The 21,492-nt window shown below is 33.6% G+C and overlaps 1 protein-coding gene across 1 annotated transcript; it reads left to right on the top strand.

Annotated features, from left to right (window-relative positions):
- The first annotated feature begins 1,526 nt into the window (after positions 1-1,526).
- Positions 1,527-12,640, top strand: LOC143234228 (DNA-binding protein D-ETS-4-like). The gene is made up of 5 exons (XM_076471430.1): positions 1,527-1,647; positions 2,636-3,278; positions 6,999-7,193; positions 8,963-9,259; positions 10,891-12,640. The coding sequence occupies exons 1-5, from the start codon at positions 1,567-1,569 to the stop codon at positions 11,232-11,234; spliced, it is 1,560 nt and encodes a 519-aa protein (XP_076327545.1). The 5' UTR covers positions 1,527-1,566; the 3' UTR covers positions 11,235-12,640.
- The last annotated feature ends 8,852 nt before the right edge of the window (positions 12,641-21,492 follow it).

Raw genomic sequence — 21,492 nt, 5'->3', positions numbered from 1 at the left:
TCAGTTAATATCTAGAAATTCTACTGATCTTGCAGAAGAAAGTCGAGATTTGGATATTGGTACATATACGTTTTGTCATTACAAAACATTAGCGCTCAATTTATACTGATGCTCTCATCATCCTACCCTCTCCTTTATCAACATAATTCTCTGGTGCCAATTTATGGAAATATTTCGTGGAACAAATATAACCGTCTCTTAGCGAACTAATACCATCTGGTGCCACATCGTAGAACTATAACGTAATCAATCCTAGTACGTAGCGCAATGACGTCCTTGTCTCTCATACAAGCCTCAAGCTGTGATGAAGTACTTGCTTCGGATTTGTATTCCATTTGGTAATAACGTTTACCACGTTGAGATAGTTGATGATCGGTAATATGTGACGGTCAGTTGGTAAAAGAGTAGCCAAAGAGTTGGCAGCAGGTGGTGATGACTAGCTGCCCTTTTTCTAGTTTTACACTGCTAAATTAAGGACGACTAGCACAATTTGTTTTCGTTGTTTTTTGAATTTCGCGCAAAGCTACTCGAGGGCTATTTGCGCTAGCCATCACCACCTACTGCAAACTCTTGGGCTATTCTTAAAAAATGAAAAATGGGATTGACCGTCACATTATAACGAGCCAATGCTGAAAGGGCGTATATTTTTGGTAGAACAGGATTCGAACCCACAACCTTCAGATTATGAGTCAAGCTCATTGACCAATAGGCTATACTGGGCCTCAGAGTTTTAGAGATTATCACCACCCACCGTTACCTCTTGGGTTGCTCTTTTACCAACAAATAGTGGGATTGACTTTCAGATTATAACGCCCTCACGGCTAAAAGGGGGAACATGTTTGGTGCGACCGGAATTAGAACCCGCGATCTTCAAACTATGAATTGAACGCCTTAACCCACCTAGCCATAGCAATATTTCAACAGAATATTACATGTGTGTGTGTTTTAGCAAAGACACATCAAGCTATCTGCTGTGTCCACCAAAGTAAATCAAACCCCTGATTGAATACTACATTTATTTAAGAACATTTAGGAATGTCTTCACTGGAGAAAAAAATGATTTAATTAAAAAGGTTATTTATTTTTGTGTTATTTGCGCGTTTTTATGTCGCAGTAAATCGATTTCCAGATTTCAGTATTGTGAGTATATAAACGTATCAATGACTTAACGCGAGACTGAGTAGAAAAATATAAGTTTAATTACGTCAGTTTATAAACTCACGTTCTTCAGAAAATGATTTGGAAGTTTTGAAAGTCAAAAGCCACGTGTGTAATATTCGAGAAACATTTATTGTGATACACAGCGCGTCTTGAATGTTACGGAAATACTTGGTCTAATTATATCTGTATATAACTCTTATTAGGCTCAGAATGCTTATATTTAGAATACTATAGCGTTTCTCTCCGCGAAATTCAGTCGCCCATTAAGTAATTCTAAGGGGGACGCGCCTGCGTATAAACTATTAACCCGCAATACGTTGGCATTAGCCCCAGCCGACTGAGAACAAACAAAAGGTGGCTTGACGTCAGTGGCTTGTCACGTGACCTTGTGAACGATAACTTGCGATGATAGGTGGTTTGCATCAGTTCGCGCAACAGGTTTGTGGTACCGAGATGTATAATAGTAGAGGTATAAATCCGGAATCCGTAAGTAACTGCTTGGTATCCAATACATTAGGCATGTTACTTTCTCGTAAAGTTACTGTTCCTGTCATTTCTAGTCTAATGTATTTCAAGTACGATTCGTGTTCTTGTAAATAATCTTCTATTGGTTTGTACACGGCGTTGAAACAGTAGGGAAAAGGTTAGCTGGATGTGAGCTTCAAGTTTAAGTGATTCTTAAATTCCACTTAACATGGGTTATGTATTTAGTTTTATACGTAGAGTAACTTACCATTTGATCTTGTACAAAGTTTATGTGATTTTGGTTTTTACAAAATGGGAGACAGATTCATTTGGAACTGTGTCTATATTGTTAAATTCGATTATAAAACATTTTATTTCGATAATACCTTAAGTAAGTACATACCCAGCATGAAGGTTACAGTTTCACAATCCTAAAGTATTCTTGATAACATGAATAAACCATCCAAATTAAATACATCTATTTTCAGCGTTTGAGAAAGCATATCATACAAAAGTAAGTACACCAGAAAGGTTTTTAATTACATTCCACCTATACTTCATTTATTAATTACACTAGAATCATATTTAAATACCTGGAATGTTATTCGACAATGACGTAACCTTGTATACAAGCAATAAATGACAATTTAAAATTTACGCGTGCACTGTTCGTCGCCTATATGTTTCTACAAAACTGTTAAATAGTGATGTGTATGGCTATCATTATGTATTTTTAACATTTGTACACGAGGGTTTGCTGACCTCCTGTCGGCGATAGGGTCAACAGAGAAACACATTATACTAATTACCATTGGTGCTCTTTTATTTTTTGTAATTTTTAATTTGAGGTAAAATATTTCATTAAGTTTTCTTAAGGTGGCGATGATTCAATTTTTCAATAAAACAAATCCTTGGATGAGTTGCTTAAATTTTTGTGTGGAATGGTTCTTTTTTTCTTCCATTAGTTGCAATAGAATACATGAACTAATTGTCCATATTTTTGTTTTAGAGACCGCAGTTGGTCCCTAGTCCTAGCCACGGAGCCTGTGACCTTGACAGTCCTTTGTCTTTAGAACATTGTTTCATGTCTGATTTGGGCGCCTGGTGGCGAGACGAGGAAGTTCCTATTCGAGGATCCACTACACCAAAATTTAGTTCCCAGCAAATTCTATATATGTATAATTCACTGGATTCCAAACTGCTCTCTTACCGTAACCTTTCCGTAGTTTCTGACGGGCTTAGCGGCAGTAGCTCCACAAAATCCGACACAACGGCCACTTCCAACCAGTGGGCGGTCAACGTGAGTATACCTTCTCCGGCCACATCATTCAATTCCATCTCTGCTGAGAGTCCTACACTATACGAGACTTCCCTTCCTTTATCCAAGCCAACAAAGAACACGTCCGGTAAGGTCAATAATCCACAGTTCATGCCCATTTCTCCGGATCAAATCAAACGTGAGCTGCCTGATGATTACTGTAGCAGCGGCTCATCGCCTTACGAAGCTCTACAGAACCCGGGAAAGACCGAGGACGAATTAACCAACTCTTGCCAGTTGTCACAAGAGAACTTTCAACAGGTTCAATACCTTGCAATGGAGCAGGTGTCTCGTGACATAGACCTAGCTTGTCAGGTGCTTGGCATATCGCACGGTAGGTTGGTTCCTTATTGTTTCAAAATATTATTTTCAGGGCCCTAAATTGCTTTTATTGAATATCAGTCAATGTTAGTTATTGATAAGATCTTTGTTTCAGAACAAGAAGTATGAATTGAGAACTTGTGTTTTGAGGCCTGAATGCGTGTGTGTGTGTGTGTGTGTGTGTGTATTAACATAAACATGTCATCTGTTTTCCTGGAAATAAGTTGTTGCATATGTCGAAGGGATCAGCGTAATACGTTTTTCTTGCTTATCGTAGTTTTATTTTTACTTGTTAAAGACTTAGTTTTTATATGTAGGCGTTTAGTCACGTTATTAAATCTCGTTATGAGCTTTTCCTAAAACGACACAATATTGAATTTTTATGTTAAATATTACGAAAACCTTGATCTTGGGATAATTAAAAATGCTGGTGTAACAACGCCCTTCCTTCTCGCCTCCACTTTCTCTCAGGTTTTAGGGTGGGGTTGTTGTACATGTAGGTCATGCCAAGTGTTGATTGGCAGGTAAATGGGTCAGTGAACCTTTGGACAACGTAGCTGACGTCTTTGGGAATGAAATGTGACAGACTTGCTTATCCAGTCTTGTTTCACGACTAATTTTATAATTGAAATTATTTACACGTGTCTGAGCACTCAGAAGCGTAATAGTAACCTATGTAGAAAACAATGTTTTATGTCAATAATATGTAAAACAACATACTATTGAATAAATGTTACGAAAGGGCCTGAAGATAGATTTAATAATAATATGAATTCATTGCTCCAAACAAGAAGCGTATCTTGTTGTTTTTATATTGATGAATCTACATATATTTTCATAATTATAGCATCACAACTCCGTTAGTTATCTATAAAACATATACGCAGAAGATACTTCTGAGATATTTTAATTTATCACAACGATCTCGTCTTATCGGTATTATTCACGATATTTTCAACTATTACAGCTTCCTGATATCTCATATTTCTGTAATGAGATAAATCGGTTCGCTCTCAATTGAGTCTTATAAGCGAATTTAAACTATTTGCGAAAATGTTTTCTATTTAAGAATTTTAAGCAAGTTGCTTGTTTATATTAAACATCCTTTTATATAATTCAGTTAATATCTCGGATGATCTGAGGTTTGTTTTATTCATTTTAACAAGTGAAGTTTAAATTTAAAATTACATCTTGTAGATTGTATGTAATGGTGAGCACTTGTTAGGAACATCCATCGTTTCTCGGGGCTTACTGCATTGTACGACGTTAACCAAGAGCAAGATTCGAGTTTCACAAGCTGTTGACTTGGAAGTTCATAGTTCACTTGAGGATGGTCAGTTGAAGCTTATGGCAGTTATATAAATTTGATCATTTCATGTTTCATTAAACTGGTTGTTATAAACCTAACTATAGCCCCCTGGTTGGTCAGTAGCAAGTTCATGGACTTGAAACGCTAAAATCTACGGTTCAATTCTCCGCGGAGAATAAAGCTCAAGTATCCATTTGTGTAGGTTTGCGCTGAAAGCAAGCGGTGCAAACTAGATAACACCATGGTACCGTAACCAGATTTGAGAGTGAAAAACCGTAGTAACAACACTTTAACATCAGCACTTATTTCATGAAAATAGAATATATGTAGTTTCTCTCAATATAAGAGAGAAATTATTTGAGAAAAGTTTCGCTCCGCAATTTGTATCATTTGCTATATATAATACGTGCTTCCTATTATCCAGTATTTGTTTCGTCGCCGAAGTACTGGACTTTTTTTTTATTATTATTCCTGCAAAATCAAAGAAACTAATTTTCTCTAGATATTAATTTCACAGAATTGAATACAATTTATTTCTTTAAACTTTGTCGGTACACTTGTCACATATCACAGACTGAGGAAAAGATTATCGCAGCCAATGCATGCTTTAATGTTGAATGTATATGTGCGTATCGTAATTTCAAGGGGGGGACATTAATAGGAAAATCATTATACGTAGTAGATAAACTTTAAATACCGAGTGTTTATTTCCGTTTTATTTTCAATCGGTTATGATATAAACCAGAGTAGCCCAAGAGTTGGCGGTGGGTGGTGATGACTAGCTGCCTTCCCTCTAGTCTTACACTGCTAAATTAGGGACGGCTAGCACAGATAGCCCTCGAGTTGCTTTGTGCGAAATTCCCAAACAAACAAACAAAAATTTGCAAAAGACTGGCGGTCAAATTATTATATTTATTGCAGCAGTACTTCTTTAATTTGTTTAATAAATGTAAACCACGATCAGTTATATTCTCATTTAACTGATTTAACAGGAGACAAACGAATACCAAGTATTAAGCTGATGTATCAAAAGTTTCCATTTCGAAATAACACAAGAATATTCTAATCAGAAACACCGAAATCTACTTGTCTTAGCGCTAACATTAGTTAAGCCTTTTATCAAGGACAGTGTGTGTGTGTTTGATAAAGACAAATTAATACTGTAACGTGTGTTTTTTGGTTGCTGTTTTTTTCACCTTTAGTTAGGAATAAACTTTACCCTTCTTAATGCAATCAATAAATAAACTTTTATGTTATTCTACTATCTAACGTTAGACCTTTGTATTGTGTAATATAAATATCTGGCCAAGCGTGTTAAGGCGTGCGACTCGTAATCCGAGGGTCGCGGGTTCGCATCCCCGTCGCGCTAAACATGCTCGCCCTTTCAGCTATGGGGGCGTTATAATGTGACGGTCAATCCCACTATTCGTTGGTAAAAGAGTAGCCCAAGAGTTGGCGGTGGGTGGTGATGACTAGCTGCCTTCCCTCTAGTCTTACACTGCTAAACTAGGGACGGCTAGCACAGATAGCCCTCGAGTAGCTTTGTGCGAAATTCAAAAAACAAACAATATAAATATTATGTTGAAGGAAGGGTGAAGTCCCCGGCATATTTTACAAAACTACTAACCGTCATGTTTTTGACTAGCCATTGAAAGTTAGCTATCACATAAACTATAGCGAACTAAAATGTAAAACAACAGACATTTCTAATTGGCCAAGATATAATTTTAAAATCGACTATTTAACGAACCTTCATTTTTATAAACGTGTGTGAACATTTTTTTGTTATTTTAATCAACAAAGACACAAAAATCAATAAATCAAATATCTTGTTGCATTGTCTAAACTAACAACAATATCAGGTTATACTTTTGTTACTAAGCAACATGACGTAAAAATATAACCTGATGTTGTTAGTCTATGTAGCATAAGTGTAAAATGAAATGTCTAGACTTTTGCTAAGTAACAAGACATAAAGAAAGAAAGAAAAACTATATATAGTGGTAATAAAATCTTAAATATCATTCAAAGAAGTGTTTAGACTCGAAATGTTGTGTCAAATTAGTTTTCCTAGGTCTTATTACTATTATAAATAGTTTTTTTCTTTTATTTGTCTAAACTTAGGGATTTGACTTTCTACGAGTAGAGATACTTGAAGCTGTAAACAAATGTAGAACTTTTGTCGTTCAACGTAATTTTTCCACAAAGCTTCAAACTTTAAGATTTTAACTACATAAAAGGTGTCTAGTTTATATCATCGACCTTTTTGTTGGTTTTTCTTTGCTTTCGAAGTAGAACCGTCGGCAACATATAGTTTCTTACCGACAAGAATCAAGTGTTGTTGTTTTTTTTTAAGTAAGTAAATCTATGTACTAGGTATTCATAGTGAATTATTTTCGAAATTTTTCTTTATTCTTTTCCCAGATCCCATAAATTGGTCTGCTGATGACGTTCAAGCTTGGTTTGTATGGACTTTAAAGCAGTACAGCCTTCCCAGCATGCTGTTGGACTTCTCCATGAATGGTCAACAGCTTTGTTCCATCACCGAGGATGAATTCCGTCATCGAGCCCCTCAAGGAGGGGAAACTTTGTATGCGCAGTTAGATATCTGGAAAACAAGTGAGAACAGATTTCCAACATTTATCACCTAACAATTTAAACTATCTATAAACTGTATCTTTTATATAAGTATCAAAGATTAAACGTTTATACCTGACAGTAACATACTTCCTGACTTGACAGAATCGTTTCTGTCAGTATATATATATATATATACATTGAAAACCTGTTATTTCTAATTTTAATATTCACATTTTTCACTTGTCACATTTTTCCTTCTTAACGTTGAGAAATAATTTTGCGTCATTTTCATGTACCCTTTAGTCAGTGGTGCCACATTTCTTTTAATTACTGTTGAGAAATAATTCTGCATCATATTACATCTGGTAACCATTAAGAAACCATTCTGCATCGATATCGCTTGTATTATTTCGTTTGTTCTACGTGTCAGATGGCATGGTAGCGTTCATAAGCGCCACAGGAAACGTATTTGGTCATGTGGCAAAAATGTGCTTTATTTCGAAGCTTGGGGATTTCCTAGCATACGTAAACACGTTCGACCTGGTTTACAGTAAACTCTTTCTTTAAGGTGTGTTTCACCCAGCGTTTCTAATAATTACACGTCTTCTCACAATCAGAGAAACTGTTTAAAACGTTTTGCAGTTTCTGACTCTCTTTCAGAATATGAGACTGAATAGACTCTTACATCACTGGAGTCGTATGTGTTACATTACACACCTTTTAGTACGAATGGTAAAAATGAGATATTATATATCGCTCCGACCGTGAATTTTTCAAGTATCAGATTGTTGTAGTTATATGGTATATATGTTTTTAATAGAAGACTTGAAAGCAGAAAGCGTGAACTACCGCTTCCTATTGATTTTAGTTATATGCTGTTGCCATTTTGGGTTATTTATACTTTATCCACTGCTTGAAGAAGAACTCCAGACTGGCGTTGTAACTGTATGCAAATTTGGCCTAGGTCATGTTAATCAGTGGGCATAGTGTTTGGCTAAACAAATAGTTTCCATCTAATCATGTTAAAATATCAGATGGCAATACAAATGAAAACAATTTATTTAACAACTGGTATATGATGTATGTTATTGTTCGTGAAAGGGAAACAATAATTTAAAAAAAAAATTAGAAAACACCCGTGCTTCTGATTGAAATTGATTTTAACAAAAATGTTTATTGAAACATCTCGGTCACATCAAACATGCTCGCCCTTTCAGCCGTGGGTGCGTTATAATATGACGGTCAATCCCACTATTCGTTGGTAAAACGTAGCCCAAGAGTTGGCGGTGGGTGGTGGTGACTAGCTGCATTACCTCTAGTTTTACATTGCTAAATTAGGAACGGCTAGCGCAGATAGCCATTGAGTAGCTTTGCGCGAAATTCAAAAAATAAATAAATTGAAACAACTAGAGACGTCCCTTGTGGTGGTTATACAAACCGATATAAATATTCTTTTCTGTAAAAAAAAAAAAAAAAAAAAAAGCGTGAAGCCTGGATTTGTTTTTTAATATTCCAAAATTTGTCTTTTGTAACATTTTGTGACGTTCCAAATGGTTCTGAGAATTTTCACAAAGCGTTTTTATTTTTTTTTTAGTGGATTAATTTAGTTTTCGTCGTTTGAAACTACAGTTTATTTGACTGAAACCAAGGAACTGTTCAAGTATTTTGTTTTCCTCTAATAATCAATACAGAATATGACGAACTTTACGGAAGAGACGTAAGTTAACTAGTATATTATTTTCATGGATGCTCAAATTTCCAGTAATGTAATATAATATTATAAGCACACGGAATCTTTTTAATTTTAGCTGCGAACTTGCGAAAAAACAGCCAGAATTTGAGTTTGTCGCCTTTTAGAGTCGAAGACAGCTTTCTTGATATAAATGGCTTATTGAACCAATGCTCAGCAAGTTCGATTTCGACACCATCCATTCACACCAAACCCGTGGCTGAAAAGATTTCAAACAGGCCTATTCCTGTTCCATCTAGATCTGGATCTAAAAGATGCCGAACTAACACTGTTGCTAGTTCTGTTGTTATGGAAACAGAGGGATTACCCACTCTTGCAAGCAGGGACTGCAACAAAGGTGACCTGGAGAGCGAAGGTACTGTGTCTATATTCGTATTACCTTTCTCTGACCACTAGATTTAACACCTTTTTTTTTTTTAAGTGTACAAATTACAATTAAATAATTTATGGTAACGCGTGCCTCCAGAAAGTAATATTTTGAAACAGTGTAGAGGTAATTTTTAGCTATTCTGACGCTCTTGAAAACGACGGTTTCTTTACTACACACACATGTTAGATTGAACTTGTGTTAGTCAACTTTCTGCTTTCCCCAGGCCTTCAGTGCAGGGCCTCACATTGGAATGTTGCACTGCCCTAGGCACAGTCTGCGTCGCCTGACTAGATTAGAGCGTGTATGTAGCTAAACCCCATGTAAAGATCACGCCAGCGTAGAAGACAACACACAGATTGTAGATAATTTGAAGTATACTTTATTGAACGTTTAGGTCGAAATGAATGTTTTTTTTTACGATCTCCTGTCAGTCATAATAAAATATTTTCGGGAACACCAAGTAATTGGTTCTATAGGTTGTATATTTCTTCATAATATTCTTATTTAGTTTAAAGAGCTGAATAGTATTTTGCTAGTTCATAAATAAGATTGATTATAATCAGTGATGTGAGTAATAACTTCTGTATCTGTGAGGTGAAAGAAAAATTAACAACATGACCTTACGGGATTTGAGAATGTTGTGGATTCCTATTTTCATGTTTTTTGCGTCTTCATTAAAATTAATGAAAACCTCGAGTACAGAAACTAAAAAATCATATTCCGTGATAACGAGAAAACCCACTTGTAGAAAAAAATATACATGTAAAAACGGCTGATATGAGTAGAGAAAATTGTAAGTAGAGGAGCGAACAACGTTTCGACCTTCTTCGATCATCGTTTTTACATATATAAAGAATCATGTACTCCGTAACTAAGAATATGTATATAATCATTTCCTATACAATCGGTTTGTTTTAGCTGAAACACTTCTGGGACACAGTTGACCTGCAACTTCAAAAATAACTCTAAGCTAAAACCGTAAGATTTCGGTCGTTTCTTATCATACATTAACACCAACAATAATTTGCATTGTTACTATATCAACGTGCGATATCCAGTGACTGTTATGTTGTAACACTGAAATTTATTAAAATAACGCCTTCTGTAGCCAACTTGTATTGCACAGCACTCTTATGCACCAACCACGTGCTGGATATAACGAATCAACTGGTGGTTCGATGTACGTAATCCTTTTAAATCAGCCTGTTAAAAACTGCTTTTCATTTCGCTGCTGTAGGTTGACGCCATCGTAGAAAAGGGTTTACAAATTTCAGGTTAAACTAGCTTAGATGTTTGACCATGGTTTGTAAAACACGAATCAACTTGAAATAGATAGGAAACTAGTCATCCGGGTATATTAAGTATAGTGTTAATCGACCATGACCTAATTTTTTTTATCTTACGAATGGAACAGTGTGCGAGCACACAGATGTGGGATGTGTATAATGAAAATGAAATAAAAATAAAATGAATGTGCAATTTATTTAAAGTACCGACTGCCCAACTTTAGGTCACTTGATGCGCGTGATTAAATTTAGCAAACAAAGTTGTGTAATTTAGCTGTTACTCTATTCCATCAACTACAGAACTATAAGAGTTGGTACTTTTATTTTCAGATGAAACCAGTGAGGATAGTTGTGACACAGATGTCTGTGGTGGTAGTGCTATAAGACCTGGATCACATTCACATATTCACTTGTGGCAGTTCCTAAAAGAGCTTTTAAGTCAGCCTCAAATGTACGGGAGCTGCATCCGCTGGTTGGATCGGCCCAAGAGCATTTTCAAAATTGAAGATTCTGTGCGAGTTGCCCGACTGTGGGGCAAACGAAAGAATAGACCAGCCATGAATTATGACAAGCTAAGCCGCTCCATTCGCCAATACTACAAAAAAGGGATAATGAAGAAAACTGAGCGCTCACAACGGTTGGTGTATCAATTCTGTCATCCATATGGGCTGTAAGTTGGGCCTTAATGGTGATGGTATTACAGCATTTCGAGTTTATCATCTTTTACCACTTATCATACACGTTATGTTATGGGTGATTATTACAGTTACCTAGCTGGTCTAAGAAACTTGATATCACCCGTTTATATTTTTCATTTATAATTGTGTTACATTTGTATATAGCAAAATTATTGACCATGTGGGCTGGCCCCATATAAAACAATATACATTTGTTCTTTGGACGAAAATAAACTGAATAGGCTTATGGTACTGACAAGTCCAGAAGGTATAATTCTTGGCTTGTTGATGCAGTTAGAAAAAGCTGCAAAATAGAAAATTTTAGCATAAAATTAAAGAGAAAAAAGTATTTAAAAAGTGTATGATGGAAGTGACTTGTGATTATTACTGCTACAGTGAACGAGTGTTGCTTTTTCTAGCTGGCACATGTAAGCCTTCTCAGAAAATGTTTATAATGCTTGAATGGTAATTTTACCAGAAGTTTTGAGTGTGACGTACGACAGTTCTTTTGTAGGCTGAGACGACCTCTTTCGAACTTTACAGATAATGTTTGGGATCCTAGGCCGGTTGTCTTAAGTAGCAAAGGGGCTGTATGCGCCTTACCCACAGAAACTTTGAGAATACACTGCTAGTAGTGTATTGATCTCATAACTAAAGTGGAACTGAAAACACTTGAACTCTGGTAAAGTTGTTTTTTTCCCAATATATCAATGATATATAGTGGTATGTTCTAAGAACACCCCCTATTACATTTGGTCTCATGTGAGTCAATTGAGCTTCTAAACCGCAATTCGTAGGTTAGTTAATAGGTTTGTTTATTCAAGTTCATAATAATGTTTATAGCTTATGAAATGTAACGTTTATTACGTAACCATTTTTTATTTGGTGTCGGGAGAGATGTTTGTTGTTTTTTAATGTCTCACGCTTCTTTCTTAAGAACTACTATATAATCTTTCCCGCATGCTGGAAACTAGCGAGAAAAAAGTGGTGATGGCTTATAGCACGATTGATATGTAACTGTAACCTTTGTGGTACAGGAACGTTTTTATTACGGTGATCCACGTATGTTTCCATATACGTGACATCATTTGTTTGGGGGATCGTATTTCTGTATATAACATTTAGGCATGAATTTTATAAAGGTAAGATATGTTTAATGTTTTTTATGGAAACATGCTTTGATTTGTAAGTAAGAAGGTGGTTACATGATACTAACTTATTTAATGACTGGATACTTTTGATAAAGGTGATTTTATAATTATCGTAAACATAGTAATAAGAATAAAGTGATTTTCTGTATTAAAAATAATAAAGACGAATTATGTTGTTTTTTGTTTTCGAACCTTGTAAGGAAATGTATTGAATTTTTTAGAAATCTTTAATAAAATATGTCCAACAGCAAATGTTATATCTGGATCATTCAAATCATTATAAAAGAAGACAAGATTGGATTGTGATACTAACTAGGCCCAACACGGCCAGGTGGTTAGGGCTCTTGACTCGTAATTCGAGGGTTGCGGGTTCAAATCCCCGTCACACCAAACATGCTCGCCCTTTCAATCGTGGGGACGCTATAATATGACGGTCGATTCTACTATTTCTTGAGTAGTGATAACTAGCTGTCTTCGTCTTGTCTTTCACTGCTAAAGTAGGGACAGCTAGTGCAAACAACCGTCGTGTAACTAAGCTATTGTAACTGTCAGCAAAACTGTATGTAACCCACGTAAGTGGATTTTTGTGTTTTTTCATTGCTTTTGGTCTTAAGCAAACAAACCTGTTTGTGTAACTTTCAAGTTTTATTACGAAACACGTGAACGGGCTCTGTTCATGAAATTTTTCTAAGTATACACGAGTCTACAAGAATTAGATGAAATAATGAAATCCTTGTTAATTTTTAATATTGAGTGGAAAATAAATCATAAGCAACTGGTGGAACTGATGAAAGAAGTCAAAACTTGTAACTGGCATTGATCTTAAGAACTGACCACATATAACATTTAAATTTCGTGACTATGACTATGCTGGCCACTTTGTGTTGTGTGTCTAAATTCTTCTCTATGCACTTTGAACAAATCTTTATTTCACTTGTGTAAAGTGTCTTCCTCAAATGAGACATACCTATTTAGGGATAAAGTATGCATCACAAGGTAACCCTTGTTTACAATAAAGTTTAAGTAATCATGTGCTCTCTATTTGTATTTTAGGGTCTGAATGATTCCAATGAAAAGCTGTTCATATGGTTACAAAACATCCATGTGGTTGGCTGGTGGCACGAGACGTTCTGAGCTACATGCTTCTTTGGTTACCATATAAACATGTCCATTCGATGTGAAAAGTGTAAAATGTATATATATTCATCTGAAACCACATCTTTGTATTGAGTTTCAGTCCAGTTTTTTGTTATTGATACAGTTTTACTCGAGGTTTCGCACTTCTTGATATTGTTACAAGTTTCTGACAGCAAAGAAACTACCGTGGTGTTAACCCATGTTGTGAAGTCCCTTTGCGTTGTGTTGACAAGATATTGGTTGTGACAGGCTAACGTTAAGCTTTCTAACTTTAATTCCTCTGGACTCTTGTGCCACAATGTGTAAGCTAAGTTTTCTGACCACTGTTATGTTTTGTCTGACGTGACTTATTTTTTAAATACCCATGATGACATCATTTATGATACTGTTGCCGAGAATCCTGCTAAACGTTGAACTAAAAGCACGTTTTTTTGTAAACCTGACAAATCGTTTAGCCTTACATGTTCAGAACATATCTGATAGCACAGTAAAACACTATTTGCATAAGTCAAATCTAGTGATATAGAATAACTTGATGCACAGTAAAATTACCGTGTTCATTATTTTCCCCATCTTGGAGACACTAAAACTTAATCAAAAGGGTGAGGTGTTTACAAACCTCCAAGTTCAAAGTGATACTTCGAAAAGGAAGAACTCTATACAGAATAGAACTTCACTATTCATTGGTCGTTCAGCAGCGATTAGGCGAACCAGCTTCACGTACATTTTGCCAAATACACCTGTATGGAAAACAAGAGGGTTTTTATTTCCTTGAGCGCGTGGGTTCAGCCTTTAAACTATATATTTTTAAACTGCATACGAATCAAAAATCATTATAATAATTTGGGGTGGGGGAGGTGAATTTATATCGTCTTGTCATCCTATTTACTCATTTTTTAACTTTAATTATACAATTAATGTGATAAAAGATATTTCTATATACTGCAAAACATGCCATCCCACTGAAAGCATAGAAGCTGGTATATGAAATACAAAATTTTAAAGAGAAGAAACTGTGTTTTAAAATACGAAAATCTAGTGACGGCTACAATTTCCAGTTGAAAACAACGCATTGCTTCGTAGTCGAAAATATCGACCTTTTACCTAAACTAAACAAAGAGTTACAATAATTCTACAATCAAAATACTATTCAGAAAAAAACAAAATACTGAATACAGGTTACATGTGATTTCCATGTGAACACGAAAGAAACCGCTACGAAGGCAACACGTTTGACTTCTTTTTTTTTTTCATTTCTACGAGCGTTTGAGTGAAACATGGTAATGTTTCTCTCGCACTTTATCTTCCAATCTCGTACGACCGATCAGACATACTGGGTAATGTCGTATATAGTGATGGCTTACTTACTATTTATATTATACATTGCATAAAAAAATAACGTATGATGCAAACTAGATTAAATATGTAGTGTAATTACTAATAATAACTGTTTAGCAGATGAGGAAACAATATACGTTGATATGATACACATACTTAATTTGTGATGACAAGAAACCCACTTGAAGTAAATTAATCTGAAGAAGATCAAGACATTGTCCTGCACTTTATTTTAATTAATATCCATAGCAACCGTCTAGAGAATACACACTTAAATTGTGTGAAAATGACACAAGGCGTATTAGTTACATCTACAATATTTATTATTACTATGTCGTTAGCTCAAAGTTGAAACAAAATTTAGAACGAAAAAGCTAAAAACATACTTGTCAGACCGGTTACAGCCACATATGAACATTACTACCCACCCATGCGTGGGATAATATGATATTCTACCTAAAGATGGCGCCCTATCGACTTGGTAACGTGCCAAGTTTTTCGATAACATTTGGCGCTTTTGAGAAGTGATTTTTTAAATACTATCACACGCATTTCAAGGCCTTTAGCTACGTGTCGTTCTAACACCAGTACATCAAGTAAAGGAAGACAAACACGACTCGTGCCAAGCAAGTAATGGTACAGAAAGGAAAATAAGACAAATACAGCTTTGCCCTGTCTAAAATTATAAGATGTGGAAGGAAAAGACACTTTATAACAAAATTATTATATTCATATTCATTTTAACAATATACCTAAGAACTAAGTTATGTATAAAAATAATATTTTGCCTGTAAAACAAACCGTTAGGTGCGACACTACCGCAGACATAAGGCGTTTTTATTTTATAAAAGCACCCGACCTAGGTTATACTTTTTAGAAGACAAAATGTATGTTACAATAAACTAAATTTTATTCTATAAATACAAATTCATCTTTAAATCAAATAAGGTTAGACTGTATTGTCCTTAAAAAATGTAGCGCGCTAAAGAGCAAATCTCTGTTGCAACTCAAAACAAAAACTAAATGAAATTAAAACTGACTGTTCCACGAGAGTACTTACTCATACTAAGCATACCTTTAAAGTTTTGAAGTGCAATTTATATGTTTCACGTGAACAGCGCATTATATTACTTTTATAACATTTATTTTTACATATATTTCTAACAGATAAGTATAATATAAACTTAAAATTTTCAAATGAAATCACGAAAAATATGTGTAAAAACGGCTGGTTTGGGTTATGAAATTTTTTTATCTAGAGGAACGAACAACGTTTCGACCTTCTTCGGTCATCGTCAGGTTCATTAAGGCCTTAATAAATACTTACCTGTAATGTATATGTTATAAGTCTTATGTAATGTTTATTCATTAAACACGTAATGAAGATTAGTCTACTGACGAAAACAACAAACACAAGCGTGAAAAAAAAGGAACACCATCTGAAACGTATCAGACGTACCAGGATAATTAAAGACATGTCAGCTGAAATAGAAAAGTAACAACAGCCCATTGGTTCTGCATTTCTGCATGATGAGTACATTTAATTCAAGAAAAACTAAATAATTATTAGTAACTGGTGTTCAAATATACAAATGATAACTAGTTACGGATTCTTTTCCCAATTTGAATTCGCAAATGACTTAAATAAAGTGACAAAAATAGCATTTATAAAACCATAAAGTTCACACCGCTAAAAATCGAGTTTCGAAACCTGTGGTGGGCAGAACACAGAAAACCAATTGTCTACCTTTATGCTTAATTCCAATATAAGTACAATCTCTACCACAGCAGTTTTTCTCGTATTACTAACTGGCTTGATGAACTCTATTATTTGGCGAATGGTCTTCTCAGAACTGCATATATTAGATGTGTTGTGTCGATTGAGAGTTAAATATTCTTCTCGCAGTTTCAAAAGATGATAAAACCATCTATAAAACAATTGTATCTGAACAATACCCATTCAGTATTTCTATACGTTTGAGGACAATACAGAGTTGGGTGTCTTCAAGCCTGTTATTTTCCCCAAATCAATCACACTTTGACAGTTCGCTTTTTTCTATTCCAGAAGCAGGAAGGTAAAAAGTGATCAGAGATAGAATTACTAACATCTATAACCCCCAACACAGACACTTCCTCGAAATAATGTAAGAGTTTTCCCTCGAGCCTTTCATGACTATTGTCTTTCTACACGAAGTAATATTATAGTTATTAAATACACTCATGATATTACGTATATGTATATTGATAAATGTATCTAAAATAAGCTCATTATATTATGTATATATAATGTGATAAAATGTATCTAAAATATACTCATGATATCATGGATATAAAAAGTCATAAATATATATATATATAAATAGAATCATGATATTATGTATATATAAATTTATAAATCTATCTAAAATAGACTCACGATATTATGCATGTACAAAGTGATAAATTCACCATTAAATATACTTATGGTATTATGTATATACAAAGTGAGAATTTTATCTATGAATAAATTTATGGGATTATTTATATAAAATTATATTTAAAATAGACTCTTGGCATTATTTATATAGAAAGTGATAAATTTATCTATAAATAGAATTATGAAATTAGGTATATAGAAAATAATAAATGCATCTATAAATAAACTCACGATATTATGTACATACAAAGTGATAACTTTATCCTAAAATAAACTCAAGGTATAATGTGTATACAAAGTGATACATTTATTTATAAGTAGACTTATATTATTATGTATATATAAAGTAATGAATATATCTAAATAAGATTCATGATAGTATGCATATACAAAGTCATAAATATATCTAAAATTGACTCATGATATCATGTATATACAGAGTTATAAATTTATCTAAAATATACTAATGATATTATGTATATACAAATTGATATATGCATCCAAAATAGACTCACGGTGTTATATATATACAAAGTGATAAGGATATCTAAAATAGACTCATGATATTATGTATATACAAAGTGATATATCCAACTACAATAGACTCATGGTATAATGAAAATACATAGTGATTAATTTATCTAAAATAGACTCAAGATATCATGTATATTCAAATTGATAAATTTATCTATAAATACACTTATGGTATTATGTATATAAAAAGTAATAAACGTATCTAAAATAGACTCAAAATATTACGTATATACAAAGTGAGAAATATATCTATAAATAGATTCACGATATTAGGTATCCAGAAAGTGATAAATGTATCTAAATTAGATACATGGTGCTATATATATACAAAATTATAAATGCATCTGAAATAGACTCCTGATATCATGTATATACAAAGTAAATAATGTGTTAAATTAGAATCACGGTATTATCTATATACAAAGTGATAAAGCTATCTATAAATAGACTCACGGTATTATGTGTATACAAAGTAATCAATGTATCTAAAATAGACTCTTTATATTATATATATATATATATAGTGATAAATGTATCTAAAATATACTCACGGCATTAGGTATATACAAAGAAATAAATTTATCTATAAATATATTCATTATATTATCTATATCCAAAGTAATAAGTGTATCTAAAATAGTCTCACGATATTAGGAATATAAAAAGTTATAATGTTATCTGAATTATGAGATTATTTACGAGGTCTGTTCAAAAAATACGCGGACTGTTTGAATTGCGCGGCTCTAGTTGGTTCCAGAGGAATCCGCTTGGTGTCGCTAGGTTCGCATAGATCAGCTGATTACGACGCCATTTCCCGATTGTAGATATCTTCATTTGTGTATTAGCTACGCGGTTTTAAGTGAAGTGCGATTTTTTCGTTTGGCGGATTTCAGAATGAATGACCTGAAGGAGCAACGACTTGCTCTGAAATTTTGTGTTAAACTTAGAAAATCTGCGACTGAAACTTTTGCTATGCTTAACACGGCTTACAGTGATGTTGCTATGAAGCGTACGGCATGTTTCAAGTGGCATGAACGTTTCAAGGATGGTCGACAGTCCATTGAAGATGATGAGCGTCCTGGATGTCCTTCCACGTCAACTGACGACCCACACTTCGACAAAATCAACACCCTGGTGGGGGAAATCGACGTCTGACTGTCAGGGAGCTTGCTGAAGAGAGTGGGATATCAGTTGGATCTTGTTACGAGATTTTGACCGAAAAATTGAGGATGCACCGCGTTGCTGCGAAATTTGTGCCTCAGAACTCGTGAGTTTTTGGCCAAACACTCGATCACTGTTCTTCCCCACCCCACTCTACTCACCTGACCTTGCTCCTTACGATTTTTTCTTGTTCCCCAAACTCAAAAGACCCTTGAAAGGAAGAAGATTTGAGACGATTCCCGAGATTAAGGCAAATGCGACGAAGGAGTTGGAGGACATTACAAAAGAAGCGTACCAGGACTGTTTCAACAAGTGTGTGCGTTGGAGAGGAGCGTACTTTAAAGGGGTCCTAGACCTGTCACTTCTAAAGAAAGTACATTTTGTTTTATGACGTCAGTCCGCGTATTTTTTGAACAGCCCTCGTATATAGAAAGTGATAAATGTATCTATCAACAAACTCTCAATATTATGTACGTCCAAAGTGATTAATTTATCTATAAGTAGACTCAAAGAATAATGTATATACAAAGTAATAAATGTATCTGAAATAGACACACGGTATTTTGTATATACAAAGTGATACATGTATCTATAAATAGACTTATATTATTTATATACGAGAGTGTGTTTTTCTTATAACAAAGCCACCAAGGGATATCTGCTCAGCCCACCGAGGGGAATCGAACCCCTGATTTTAGCGTTGTAAATCCGGAGACATACCGCTGTACTAGCGGGGGGCATTTATATATGAAGTGATGAATATATTTAAATGAGATTCATGATAGTATGTGTATAAAAAGTCATAAATGTATCTGAAATAGCCTCAGGATATTCTGTATATAAAAAGAGATAAATTTATACACAAACAGAATCATGTATAATGTATAAACAAAGTGATAACTTTATATACAAATGGACTTACGTATTATGTACATACAAAGTAATAAAGGTATCTAAAATAGACTCACGGTATTATGTATATACAAGTGATAAATGTGTCTGAAACCGACTAACGGTGTAATATATAACAAAGTGATCAATGTACCTATAAATAAACTTACTTGATAAATGTAACCGAAATAGACTCATGATATTATGTATACACAAAGTGACAAACGTATATGAAATAGTCTTATGATATTATGTATATACAAAGTGATAAATTATCTAAAATAGATCATGACATTATTTACATACAAAATTATAAACGTATGCATAAATACACTCACGGAATATGAATATACAAATTGATAAATGTATCTGAAACAGACTCACGGTATTATGTATACATAAGTGATAAATATATCACAAATAGACTCACGGTATTTTGTATATACAAAGAGAGAAATTTCGCTATAAATAATCTTATGATATTATATATATATATAAAGTGACAAATGTATCTAAAATATACTCGTGACATTATGTGTATAGTAAATGAGAAATTGATGTATAAATGATCTCACAGTAATATGTATACACAAATTTATAAATGCATGTAAAATAAACTCATAATATTATGTATATACAATTTGATAAAAAATCTAAAACAAACTCAAGATATTATTATATACAAGTTGATAAATGTATCTAAAATGGATTCATGATATTATTCATATACAAAATTATAAGTTTGTCTATAAATAAACTCACGGTATTATATATGTATATACCAAATGATAATTGTATGAAACATACACTCATGATATTATGTATATACAAAGTGATAAATGTAACATAAAGAGACTCATGGTATTATGAATATATAAAGTAATAAATGTATCTAAAATAGACTCATGAGATTATTTGTATTCAAAGTGATAAATGTATCTAAAATAGACACATGATATTATGTATATACAAACAGAAAAATGTATCTAAAATGGACTCACGGTAATATGTAAACATAACGTGATAAATGTATCTAAAATAGGCTTATGATATTATGTATATACAAAGTGATAAATATATATAAAATATATACTCGATATTACGTATATACAAATTCATAAATGTATCTAAGATAGACTCATCATATTGTTTATACAAAGTTATAAAAGTATCTAAAATATTGTCGTGATATATTTGTATACAAAGTGGTGAATTTTTCTATAAATACTCTCACGATATTATGTGTATACAAAATGATAAATGTATCTAAAATACTCTCACGATATTATGTGTATACAAAATGATAAATGTATCTAAAATACTCTCACGATATTATGTGTATACAAAATGATAAATGTATCTAAAATACTCTCACGATATTATGTGTATACAAAATGATAAATGTATCTAAAATACTCTCATGATATTAAGTATATACAAATTGATAAATGTATCAAAAGTACTGTTATAATATTATGTATATAAAAAGTAATAAATGTATCTAAAATAGACTCATTATATTGCGTATGTGCAGAGTGATAAATTTTTCCATAAATAGATTCACGGTATATGTATATACGAAGTGAGAAATTTATATAAATAGAATCACAGTATTACGTATTATGTA

Source organism: Tachypleus tridentatus, chromosome 12, assembly GCF_004210375.1.
Source record: "Tachypleus tridentatus isolate NWPU-2018 chromosome 12, ASM421037v1, whole genome shotgun sequence".
Taxonomy (NCBI): Eukaryota; Metazoa; Arthropoda; class Merostomata; order Xiphosura; family Limulidae; genus Tachypleus; species Tachypleus tridentatus.
The sequence above is the reverse complement of the archived record's forward strand: the minus strand, read 5'-3'. Positions and strand labels throughout refer to the sequence as shown.

Bases quoted from the DNA above. Each gene is read 5' to 3' on its own strand.
- LOC143234228 (XM_076471430.1), top strand. From the start codon at position 1,567: ATGATAGGTGGTTTGCATCAGTTCGCGCAACAGGTTTGTGGTACCGAG. The intron at 3,279-6,998 runs GTAGGTTGGTTC...TTCTTTTCCCAG, and splicing joins GGTGCTTGGCATATCGCACG to ATCCCATAAATTGGTCTGCT. The intron at 9,260-10,890 runs GTACTGTGTCTA...TTTTATTTTCAG, and splicing joins AGGTGACCTGGAGAGCGAAG to ATGAAACCAGTGAGGATAGT.